The sequence below is a fragment of the Barbus barbus genome (genome assembly GCF_936440315.1).
Source record: "Barbus barbus genome assembly, chromosome: 42".
NCBI classification, from domain to species: Eukaryota; Metazoa; Chordata; class Actinopteri; order Cypriniformes; family Cyprinidae; genus Barbus; species Barbus barbus.
This window is the reverse complement of record NC_136720.1, coordinates 15,162,577-15,175,187: the sequence shown is the minus strand read 5'-3', so window position 1 is coordinate 15,175,187 and position 12,611 is coordinate 15,162,577. Positions and strand designations below refer to the sequence as shown.

Genomic DNA, 12,611 nt, shown 5'->3' with positions numbered 1-12,611 from the left:
AGCATGCTCTTTTCTATTTATTTTCTTATTATAAATAATGACCTTCTAACACTAGCATTATCTATTCTTTTTCTGTTCTATTGACGCGTTTTATTTTTATTTAAAAACGACCATCTAACACTAGCATTCCCTATTCTTTTACTATTCTACTTGTTTTCTTTATTTAAAAAGTAAAATAAGCAAACAAACAAACAAAAAAAACCTTGCTACATGTACTATTAGGCGAAGCCCCGCCCATGTCCCCGCCCCCTACTGTCCTCTTTTTGGAAAACTAAAATATGGTCACCCTATATAAAGTGAGTGCTCATATCAATTGGGAACATGTGTTGAGAGACTCCCCCACCGTCAACCGCAGTGCTGCACAAAGACCAGTTCACACAACCAGTGCGGCCACTTCATGCAGGAAAAACACCAATTACATTCATTTAGGTGTAATGAGACAAATTAAACAATTACACAGCCAATTGGGTTAGCCGCTCCTGTGCACAGGACCTGGTCTAACTCTGATGCGCTAACGCTCCTGTTGTCTTTTTTTTTCTCTTCAACCTTCTTTTTAACTCTCATTCCGTGGGAAAATGGATTTACAATCTCAAGGAGGCACTGACGCTCAGCAAATGAGTCTGATTGAGTTAGGAAGCGATCATGCTGTGTTTGACATGTATAAGCTACTGCCGTGGAAGCTCTTTATTAGGTTAGTTTTCCCGAAATGTAGGTTGACTCTAATATGTTTTATAAGCAGCCACCGGTTTCTGTCGCCACCGTGTCTGAAGACTTAAACTAGTTAGTTAGCAAAAATGTGCGACAACAGTGCTTGTTTCTTTAACCACGGCTAATGCCGTCATGCTAAATGGCTGACGTCAAATTAGCCAGCTCCTCATGGGAGGTCTGGCTACTTGTGCTAACTGCCACATAGACAGCGGAGGAGCCTCACCTCAGCCCCTGCACTGGGTAGCAGAAATTTTCTAACACCAGCACAACGCCCTGCAGAGCTGGAGGAGGTGTGCTGAAAGGAGGCTGCTAATGAGAGAAAAGCGAACACAGCAGGAAGGTGTTACAGTACAGCGGCGCTCAGGAGGAGGTTGTACCAGTGGGCAGCTCCCAGCCACAGCGCCCACAGGTCTTTCTCAACATTACGCCTCTCGTTAAGCATGGAAATGCATTATATGTATCGAGCATTTCATGCACGTGTGCCTCAAGCTTCTCGGCAGGTGTATTCTTTCATCCAAGAGCCTGTGTTCCTGGTTGGGGGGTCCTGAGTGGAGACAGCTTTAATAAGAATGAAAGAGTGTGTATGCATGTTACCCCCAAGAGCCTAAAGAAGTGGCCCCACACTGAGAGGGATATATGTGTTAACTGTGCGTATTTCAGGAGAGAAGTAACCCTTCAAGGAGTTTTAAATGTGCTACAGGACCTACAATTTAAAGTCAACATGAAATTGCACTGACAATCTATTTGACTTCTTTAATGTGACTCATATCTGAGTAAAAAAGATTATTTGATTAGGACAAGGGTTGGACTGCAGAAAAAAAGTTACCAAAAAGAAAAATGTTGTTGTTTTGAATTACTGTTAAAAATAAGACCAGGACCATTTATTAAAAAGGTAAATCGGGTCACTTTTTATTTCGTGTTGACTTTAAAGCTTATTTTCCTTCTTTTGGAAGTGGAATCTGGCTTTTGACCTCAGTAACATTTTGTATTAAACTCTAAACGTACTCTAAAAGTTCAGGACTGCTATATTTGTCTCTGACGCAAGTGTTTGCTCACAGTATGTTAGCGGCCTGTGTGTTAGACACAAGTCAAATGTGTGTTTTTAAGGAGGTGATTTAGGGCTAATATATGATTGGCCCATAACAAGGGTCTCCTCCTCTCGCCCCCCTCCGTGTTGACTGTGAGAAACTATTGTTCCACTTGGCTGAATGGAGAAGTGCTTGTTTGGGAAAAGGTTGCAAAGTCATGGGAAAAAGAAGCTTTGTTTCTGTGAGCGACGAGCGGGGCTAAAGAAACCCAAGCGGACGTGTTTTGGGGACTGACGCACACACAGCTGCTACTGACACACATACAGACATTAGCTGATGCGGATTTTGAAATAGACACAAGTCTCACATACACGTTCAGGCTAAGCTGTGTAGTATGAACATGCACACACAAACAAACACAGCTGCAACACACACACACACACACACACACAAACACACACACAGAGTCAGGCACTTAAACAGAATGGCAGTGGTCCAGCGGACGGGAGTGATCTGTGTGTGTGTGTGAATAGTCTCAGTGTGATGTGGCTTCCTGGCCAAAACTGCCGGAGTCCCTCTCAAGGCGAAGTCTCATTTTATCAACCAAATTAGACTCATCTCCTCTTGCACACAAAGCCTTTATTCGCTTCACACCTGCACACACAAAGCAGGCCAGTGTCTCTCTGCCCTATGTATAAGTCAGCTGGGACAAACCCATCAAAACGTGTCTGTTTAGTTTTCTACAAGCTCCCTTACCAGCCATTAGGGCATTCCCTACACTTTTTTTAAAAAGATTAATTTAAATAATTTTTCAGTTTGCATGATTGCTATGTCTAAAAACTTATTGAGCTGCCTGTCTACTGCCCATATAGGAAGCTATCTTTTTAGGCAGCATATTAACCGAAATGGAATCTCATAAGTGATTTAAACCACACAGAGCAAGTAGCTGACTTCCAATACTTTTGGAAAGTTAAATTCAAGTGTTTTGTCCTGCATTGCTGCATGCTATACTCCATTTAAAGCAATTAAGCAGTTAACAAATTCTATTAGAATTATAATAAAGGTAGCTATGACCTTGTATAATCTGAAATGCCATGTAGAATATTCACTTTTAAAAATTGTATGAATTTATATAAATTAGTTAAAAAATCCTTTTTCACATCTGTGCTATTCTAAGTGAATGGGAAAATTGCTTCAAAACAGCATGTACAAATTGGGGTGAGGGGGGAGCTATTCTTAATTAGACTTTTTTCTTATTTTTTTAATATTAGACTTTTTTTTTTACTTTTGCTTAATATGTTTATTTTAATCAAAGTTTATTAAATCTGTCAGTTATCTTGATTTTATTTTTTTTCTACAGAGGTTGTCATAATACATTACGGATTGCCTTAAAATTAGAATTATAGTATTCAATCATAATGTTGCTTTGTCTTTGTTTCTGTAGCTACATTTTGATTGTTCAGCATAAGGACTATGAGTATGGACTCTGGATACCAACACTGATGCTCGTTAATGATTGTTTGAGGGGGGTTGATTGCTGATTGCTGGACAACAACGTTTGATTGTCATGAAACCCCACAGTCACCGTAACAAGTCACTCGCATTGTGACATCTCACAAACATACCTCTTAAAAAGCATAAACGCAAAACATGTATGCAAGTCTACAGGTGGACATGCACATCTATATGAAAACTCACCTGGATCTGTTGCTGCAGGAGGTTGATTTTGTGTTGTTGCTGCAGAAGTTGCTGCTGTTGTCGTGCAATCTGTGGACAGAACACGTCAAACTGTCAAGATATGTCAAACTGTTTTTCAATAAGAGAGGACATTATTTGTGCAAATAGGGGTCACATGCTTGCACGGTCACAGTAAACTGTGTATTTGAAGCTCTTGGGTGTGCTTTTGTATTTCATACATATTTACCAAGGAGTGGCACCCAGTCCTGGAGCGTTGTGTGTGTGTGTGTGTGTGTGTGTGTGTACAGGGGTGTGTTAGTATGCGTTAATACTGATCTGTTTTCTTTTGTAAAACTGAGCTCCCCAGAAACAACTATACACACAACAAAGCTAAAGCACACTCTTCTGTATGCAAACACCTTTAGACTCCTGCCTGCATGCTGGAGGGGACCTGAATGTTACACACACACTTATAGGGGGAACAGAAGGTTTCTTTGTGAATGTGGTTCAAAGTGGAGAACGTTAGTATGTTACACACCCATACCTTTCCCTCACACACACATTCACTCACTCACTGATAACACTGTTCTGTGTTCTGCTCTATTTAAAATGTTCATCACAATAACACTGTGTCCTAATCAGACATGATAGGAAGGAATGGGTCACAACGGTTGATTAATTTACTGGTCATCCAACTACAAAGCTATATTATTAGTGAGGCTGGCTAGTTTATCGTTTGCTAATTTGGTTTTGTTTGAATATTTTAGCAGTAGTGCTCTACATGATGACAATATCGGAAAAGCCCTGTCGGAAAAGTTTTGTCTTTAAATGTATCCCCTTTAAAGTAACATCAGCCACGTTTTTAAAAAAAACACCCGTTTATAAAAAAAAAAAAAACTAATTGTAAATCCCCCTCTTAGAGAAACAAGTACTATAAGGGCCGAGAGAACCCGGAACAAGCCTAATATACAGGCTTCCTTAACCCATTGAGTATAGTCAATTTTGAAAATATGTCTTCTACTTATGAGGCAAGCTTCAAATATCATATTGATTATTTTCTGTCCTTTCTAACAGTAAAATGCTTTGCAAAGTGACTAAATTACAGCCTATCAGAACACATTTATTGATTAATACACAGCTAAGTGGAGCAGGATTTTTGCTTGATGAGACTGCATTGTGTGATACACCAAGCGTGTCGCTTTACTGCATTGTACCTGGTTGGAACTTGCAGGTTTATTTAATATCTAGATTTGTGTGTAAACTTACTTCATATATTTATCAACATTATATTAGCCTATCCTGCCCTCCAGATATTGTTATTGGCTTCAGCCATTGGAAAAACCACTAGTTAGGATCAGATGTGTAATATCTAATGAAATGTGACTAACTAAAGAAAAAGAAACACATGGCACAACATGGTGAATAAGTGCTGACCTGGTCCTGTTGCTGTTTTGCTAACTCCATTTGCTGGCGCTGTTTTTCGATCTGTGAAGCAGCCAGTTTCTTCTGCTCCTCATGGGCGGCCAGTAGCTGCTCTCTGAGACTGCTGAGCTGCGTGATCATCCCCATCAGCTGGCGCTCTTTCTCTGCCAGGCTGTCCGGGGTGCCTGCAGGGGTTAAAGGGCACAGGCCAAGGGTCAAAGAACTAGTCGAGGAAGCCTTGTACCCAGATGTGCTCCTCCTGAGATCTGCTGATGATCCTGGTGTTTACCTTGCCGTCGCTACACATTTAGCATGAGCTGACCTCTGACCTGGGCTAAAGCTGAGAACGCTCTGACATACGAGCAGCCCCAGAGCCAACGGCAGGAGGGGAAGGCTAAATCACTCGACAGGATGTCGTTGCACTGCGGTATTACCCCAGACTACCACCAATCAAACAATGTGTGTGTCTGCGTGTGTGCTAAACCCCTAAAGCGTTCAAATGTTGAAATGAGCACATGTCTGTTAATGAGTTCATGTGTGTGCAATTGTTCGTCTGAGGTCAGATATCTGTGTTAAAACACACACACGCAGACACACGTCTGCGCGGCCCCACAATCCGCCATTGTTCTCGGTCTCTACCTTTTGAGGGGCCACATTCCTCACCATGGAAAAACAGATGATGAAGAAAGCTAGAGAAAGAAGGGAGTCATAGCAGTTGACCTGACCCTTTGCCCTGGCAGGAAGGTGAGAGTAGGCTCCATTTGTAACCCCTTCACAAACACACACACAGACTCAACAATGCACAATAAAGGCAACTGTCGCAGGCGGCCAGTTGAAAAAATAAACCTGCAGCTCCCCTTAACAGCTCCCAGACTGAGCTTTCACAAGAGGGTGTGTATCTGAGCCGGCCCGGGACAAGGGAGGGCCTTGTGTGAAAAGTGACGAGTCTTCCAGAGAAAAGAGGGATCAAAGCGATCTTTCTTTCCCGTTTTCTTTCCGAGACCCAATTGCTCATACAGAGGATGGGTTAAAAAGGTTAGATATTTTTCTTTCCTTTTAAAAAAATACATAAATAATTTAAATTGAAGTATTTAAAATATTAATTAAATATTATTATTATTATTATTATTATTTAACTTTATATTTTAGTATAAATTATACAACTAATAATGCATTGTTTGCCACTGTTTTGATGATGAATTCACAGCTTTCGTGGAGAAAGTATAATTTCCAGCTATTATTGCAAATGAAAATCTAATATATGTATTTTTGTAAATAAACCCTAACATTAAACAACAAATATAATTTTTTTTTCAGACACATTTAAAATAAGATGCTAAAAATAAAATAAATTCTTGTTTCCCATCTGGGCCAGAAGAAAAAAACCTTATTGTTGTCGTGCCTGGTTAGAACACATTATATAGAAAAATGTCAAATTGTTTAAAAATGTGTCTTGAGACCCCTGCACTCTGTTCAGCTGGTTTTGACCGAATTAAAAAAAAAAATCTCCTGTGAATGCATTGATCATTGCTGGTGGACATACCCCTAAACCCGCATTACTATATAGGGTTTACCAACTAGTCATTCAGACTACCTACCAACTAGTTTATACTAGAATCATTTGTAGCTTTGCATGTCCCTAGCGCAGTCAGTAAGATTCACTCATTAAAATGTGAATAGACCTCTGACACAATATACTCTAGTTGCCCTAAGTCTAGATTTGACCGAAGGTGTTTATACACACACATAAGAAAACACACCAGCCTCATCAATCGCAACCGAAGGCTTTTTACTTCGCCTACTGAAAGTTCAGCTTTGGATCAATAAGTGGTTTCCTCTCTCTCTAAACATCCTAAGGCTGCCTTTACTGCCTTGCCTCATGTCACAAACCACAGTAATTAACCAATTTGTAACAATGTAATACCTGTCAAGCAGCTCTCACTGCTAAGTAATGACTGGGCTTAAAAGATAAATCCCTAAAGCAGCACAGTGCTGTTACATGAGGGAGAGAAGGAGAGAAAGAGCTTAGCCCGAGGCTCTTATTGTCCATTACCACTTTTCTTTCCATCTTTTCTTCTCTCATTGTGTCTCTTTTGCTCTGTAATCATCTCCTATGTGGTTAACAGGCTGTTCTTTACTGTACACTATATTTAGTCAACTTCATAAAGTACAATGCATCTGTTCTATTAAATGCATAGATCTGGTTCTGAACGCTGGTCAATACAGTACTTATATATTTCTGTATCACCATGTCACTATGCAGGTTCCATATTGGCATCTATGGTGTAACATGGAACCTTTCTACTGGACAAAAGTTTCTTTATAGTAGAAAAATGTAATTAAAATGTTCTTCAGATTAAGAAAAAATCATGGTTCTTTTAAGAACTGTTTACTTAAAGGTTCTTTGGGGAACCCAAAATGGTTCTTCTATGGTATCACTGTAAAAAGCCCCTTTTAAATGTAGGGGCTATCAACTTTGGTTTAATTTCAGGGAAAATACCTGCTAGCGGCAAAATAGCTTGTAATGAGTTTGCTAGGAGCAATTTAAGCAGTTTTGCTAACTTCCACTATTTTTCGCCAAAAACCCATTCCCAAAGACGTCCCAGCAAAGCAAATGAGAACATACAAAATGATTCAGTGTTTCTAATTGGTTAAAAATGTTATTATCAGTACATTTTAAGTGTAATATTAAAAAAAGCCTGCTTTCGTCCTCTAATTTAAAACGACCTACTAGTTTATATATGTGTGTGTCCATTTCTGATCTTAAAGGGTATTCACACACAGAGAGGGGACAGTGGCGAGGGCCCTTTCCAACCGCTAGTCATCGGTGGTCGTGGCGGGGATGCTCTCTTACTGAAATGTCACCACAGTAGGGTTACCACACCGACGGCTTGATCAATGGCGCTTCGTTTGATTAAATATTTCTGAGCCGCTTAATGAAGTACATTTACTCCCGAGTTAGCCTCGTGAACACGCCGCTAGCGCGAGGAAGGTGTATGGAGGCTTGTTAAAGTGACAGTGGAGTGTGTTCTCGCTACGGCTGAGTGACCTAACAGGATGTATCATTAACCATGCTAACATGAGCGAGGCTGTTGCTTAGCAAGTCATCCCGGCAGATCATTAACCGGGGCCGGCGAAGAGGCTTGCACTAGGTGGATTAGCATACCTGAGCTCTGAGAACACTTGAAAATATCTAAGGTGACATTTGATACGTACAATTATAACTGTGATTATTCGAATCTAGAACCGCAAAACCAGCTCTTTGACACAACTGCCAATGGAAACAACAAATACTTTGGTTTTGTATCTCAAAAAAGGGACACAACAGATATATCAACCGTCAAACACAACATGCATACACTCTGAGGTCACATGAAGATACAAAGTCTTTCGTTTTACCTTTGATCTCTCCAAAGTTGCCAGAACCCATGGCCAATAGCTTGTCCTTCCAGTCCTTAGACAACAGCCTCTCAATACTGGGGGCCTCTGGAGGGGATACAGAGAGAAAGAAAGAGAGAGAATTACCACAGGCAGGCAACATCACAATATAGCTCATTTAAAGTCCATTTGCTGTAATAAAGGCCCGTCTCTCTAATGGCACCAACAGTAGGGCAGGAGGAAGAGAGGATGGAGAGAGAAAGACAGAGAGAGAGAGTGAGAGAGTTGAGCGGCTTCCTCACCTGCTGTTAGCCAATCATTAGCCCTATGCTCCAGCTAACACAAAGAGGGTCTTAATGCACCGGGTACAATGGACACATTATCGAGGCTGTGCGCTTTGTTTTTCTAATACACCCCGCGGACCCGCTAACCCCTCCACCCCACACGCTAATTACTAACCTGCCAAGGACAGACGTCTCAAACAAGAGAGAGAGAGGAAAATTACAACAACTCTCAACACCCCCCTCTGTATTCCTCTTTAACACACACACACACACACACACACACACACACACACACACACACACACACACACACACACGTACCAGCATCACCATCACAACAATTAACTGTGATATGAAACAAAATGAGGAAGAGGGTGACACAAGGCGTGAAAGAGAAACACAAGGTGTGTATTTGTGGTAAATGACAGCGGTCAGTATTTGAGCAGGTTGAGAGATGACACACACACACACAATTTTAAATTCAGTTGTGATTTCCTTTTCCTTTTGTTTCATTTTTATCCTTTTTGTCATTCTACATCCTGTTGCTCCAGTAGTAAAGCATTACACTTGCAATGACAAGGTCATGGGTTAAATTCCATATTATTTTAGGTGATAAATCATGTTTGAAAAACAACCTTAAAACTTACTATTCAGCATTTTAATCATTAAACCCTTTGGGATATTACAATTTACATCTACAAATGCAAAATATATTTATTTTTGTTATTCTTCATCCAGTAGCTTAAATAGTAAAGCGTGACGCTTGCAACAGCAATGTCTTTGGTTCAGTTCTATATATCTTTATACGACAAACTGTATGTTGAAAAAATCTCTCTCATTTAACTTATGTAAGCATAAGCAAAAACTTTAAATACTCGTACGCATGAACTCTACATTCAGTTATGATTTACTTTTACTTTTCCATTTCCCGTCTTCATTCTTTTTTTTATTTTATTCATCCTGTACCTCAATTAGTAAAACATGATGCTTGCAATTTGAAGGTCAAAGGTTTGATACCATATGATTTTATGATAAATCGTGTCTTTTAAAAACATCTCATTTAAATCTTAATCACTAAAGCCTTCAGAATATGAAAACGCACATCTTCAAAAGCAAACACACACACACACACACACACACACACACACACTTCTCCACCAAAGTAAAAACACCAGGTGGCACCATTAGCAATTCAGCTGGAGTTAAAACACTGAGCACTAACCTGAGTCTTTGCAACTGATAGACTGTACAGGCCCCAGGTGGGCGGCACACACTTACACTCAAAGACTTGCCAAATAGAAGAAAACTGGCCAAATATTTAATGTCTGATTAGTGGTCAAACTTCCTCCGTGGCATGTCTGCAATTTAAAGTTTATCGCATTCTTGTCTCTTGAGTATTTCTGAATATCCTCTGCGTTCCTGGTCTTGCCTTTGGACTTCAAAGTTTGACAATTTCAGGCCTGTAAAAGACAGCCTTTGGTTTATGAACTCCCTTCCTTTACCGTTCAGCCAATCACCTTCACTGCTGCTGTTTCTACTGACAGCTGTCTCACTGTCACCCCAACAGGTGTTATTAGCCCTCGGCTCTCTCTCTCTCTCTTTCCTCTATTCTGGCATCTGTGCGTAACAATGACAGAGGCTTTTAAGCCCGAGAGCTTTGACAAGCGAAAGGTTTCAACAAATGGCCACTCCGTCTATCCCCCCTGCCTGCTCTCTCTCTCTTTCTGTCTCAGTATGTCACTTTCTCCCCCTCTCTCCCCACAGCACTGTAATAGTTATTATTTTTATTTATTAACATGGCCGCTATTGTCCCTGCTGACAGTTCCTTCACTTTAACTATTAATAAAAAATAGAAAGCCCTCTTTTATGTGACAGCCCGCAGCGGGGATCTGCGCAATCGTTTACTACAAAATGGACGGAGAAGGAAGCAGATATGCTGATGTATCGGTCTTTCATGGTAGCTCCCCTGTCTTGATCTCGTTCTTCATATTCTCTTATGGTTTGGGAAGAAAAGGACTGTTGCGGTGCCCTTTGATAGAAGCACCTCTCACTTCAGCCTGTGATGTTGTTTTTCAATATGAAATATTGACACTTCAACATATGCTGGAATTATAAAATGATAAAATAGACTCTAACCTGCTACTTTATATCATGCAAGTATAATACAGACTTGTATTTGAATGTTGGGTACTGAAAACCGCAAATGAGATTATTTTTTTAATATCTTGGTTGTTTCTTATAGATAGCTATGAAATGGAATGGATTGAGGCTTTGAATAAACTGGGAATTTCTCTTTAAAATAATAAAAAAATACTCCATTAATCTCGCAAAAGTTTCAGAAGGGTCACATTATGCTCAAAATACATTAAATACTTAAACCCATCTGAAAACTGAATGAGCAAACTTCTGGCTATAAAATGTTCTATAAAGATAAAAGATATACATGTTAACTGCAGGTTTAAATCCAATATTTGCTATGTGAATAGGTTATCAGCATTAAAATATGTGCATGAGAGAGAGAGAGAGAGAGAGAGAGAGAGAGAGAGAGAGAGAAAGAAGTGAGAGAGGGCAGAAACTTTGGGACTGCTTCCAGTAGTATATTCCCAATACGGCAGCACAGCTTGTATGCATTAGTGTAAAGGGGTCTTGTTTGTGGCAGCTGGGTGGAACCCTGCGTATGCGCCCTTACGAGGTGGGGAGCACATTTTTGGTGGGACCAGCACTGCCTGAGGGGTACAACGGAAAGAGAACAGTGTGACTCTTGGAGAAACACACAGCAAGGGTGTGTATGAGAGAAGGAGTGAGTGTGACGAGGTATTTCAATTAGACATAACATGATTGAAAGAGAATGTTCGCTTAAATGCCTGAAATCTGAAATATTGTTCCTAAGCAGCTATAAAAAAAAGTGAGCAAGATATAGGTGACGGTGGTTAGAAAAAAAATCAAATAAAATATGAAAAATAGCATTAATAAAATAATTTAAATTTTAATAAGAAAGGAGTGATTCATACTTGGTTATAGATAAACTATCTATATATAGATATCACATTTGGTCTCGTTCTGTCTCGTGTATCTTGTCAGTGTCGGCGCTTGCTTGGCCATTTGTTGAGGAAAAATAAGGAAAGTGTGTTCAGCTAAATTCAATTAGTAATTTGTTAGATAATACGTTTTTATATGTTTGGCTATAAAAAAGCTTAGTTTACCGCGGCAGCGGTCGCGTGAAGTCCTCCTCGTGTGAAGACCGAAGAGTGTAAAGACCATCGACTCTACCGTGCGACTCCACCGGGCTGGGACACCGGCAAAGGATATAAGTATCACTTTTGATTTCTCCTATTTTCTACTACTTGTTTCGCTTCGGTTTCAGTTTTTATAACCATTTCTTACTGTGTAAGAAAGTTGTTGTTTTTAGCATGTGTGTTTGGCAGTGTTATTTCTTAGGATTACTGATAAACTATATTGTCGTGATTTGTATTTATCTTTTAATTTTAGTTAAATAATGTCTGAATTTATTATGTCTGTATAGGTCTTTTATTAAGTTTTAGTTTTATTTAATTTGAGATTAATACTTCAACAAACTAAATGGAAATATATATATATATATATATATATATATATATATATATATATATATATATATATAGAATTTATAAATGTGTATGTATATATATTTATGTATGTGTGTGTGGTTGTAAATATACATATATATAGTTGTTGTTTTTTTGGTGTTTAGCTTAGTTGGCATGTTAGAATCATTATTATACTCATACTTTTTTCAGCTTTTTTTCATTTAAATGTTAAGTTTTGAAATTTTATGTCATTTTTTATTTAATTTCTTTATTTTTAAAATGTGTATAAGTAGTATTTATAAAGTTTTAGCTTTTAGTTTTGGATCTGTTTTTAGTTGTTTTAATACTATAATTGATTGCTTCTGTTGTCCTCATTTGTAAGTCGCTTTGGATAAAAGCATCTGCTAAATGACTAAATAATAATAATAATAATAATATATAATTATGTATATATTTTAATAAAACAATGGTTTTTAATGTCCCTGGACCCAATTGTGGAAACCCTTGGACCAGTCAACCATCCTGATCCCATTCCTAGTCATATGTTT

The 12,611-nt window shown here is 39.0% G+C and overlaps 1 protein-coding gene across 2 annotated transcripts in view; it reads right to left on the bottom strand.

Moving 5' to 3' along the window:
• The window catches only part of LOC306861479 (transcription factor SOX-5-like), a 78,302-nt gene that overhangs the window by 32,858 nt on the left and 32,833 nt on the right, over positions 1 to 12,611 (bottom strand). For both annotated transcript variants that reach the window (XM_079403742.1, XM_079403743.1), the window contains exons 4-6: positions 8,235 to 8,321; positions 4,848 to 5,020; positions 3,435 to 3,503 (exon numbers count right to left, since the gene is read on the bottom strand). In XM_079403742.1, the coding sequence (XP_079259868.1) occupies positions 3,435 to 3,503; positions 4,848 to 5,020; positions 8,235 to 8,321 (329 nt within the window). The remainder of the gene's footprint in view (positions 1 to 3,434; positions 3,504 to 4,847; positions 5,021 to 8,234; positions 8,322 to 12,611) is intronic.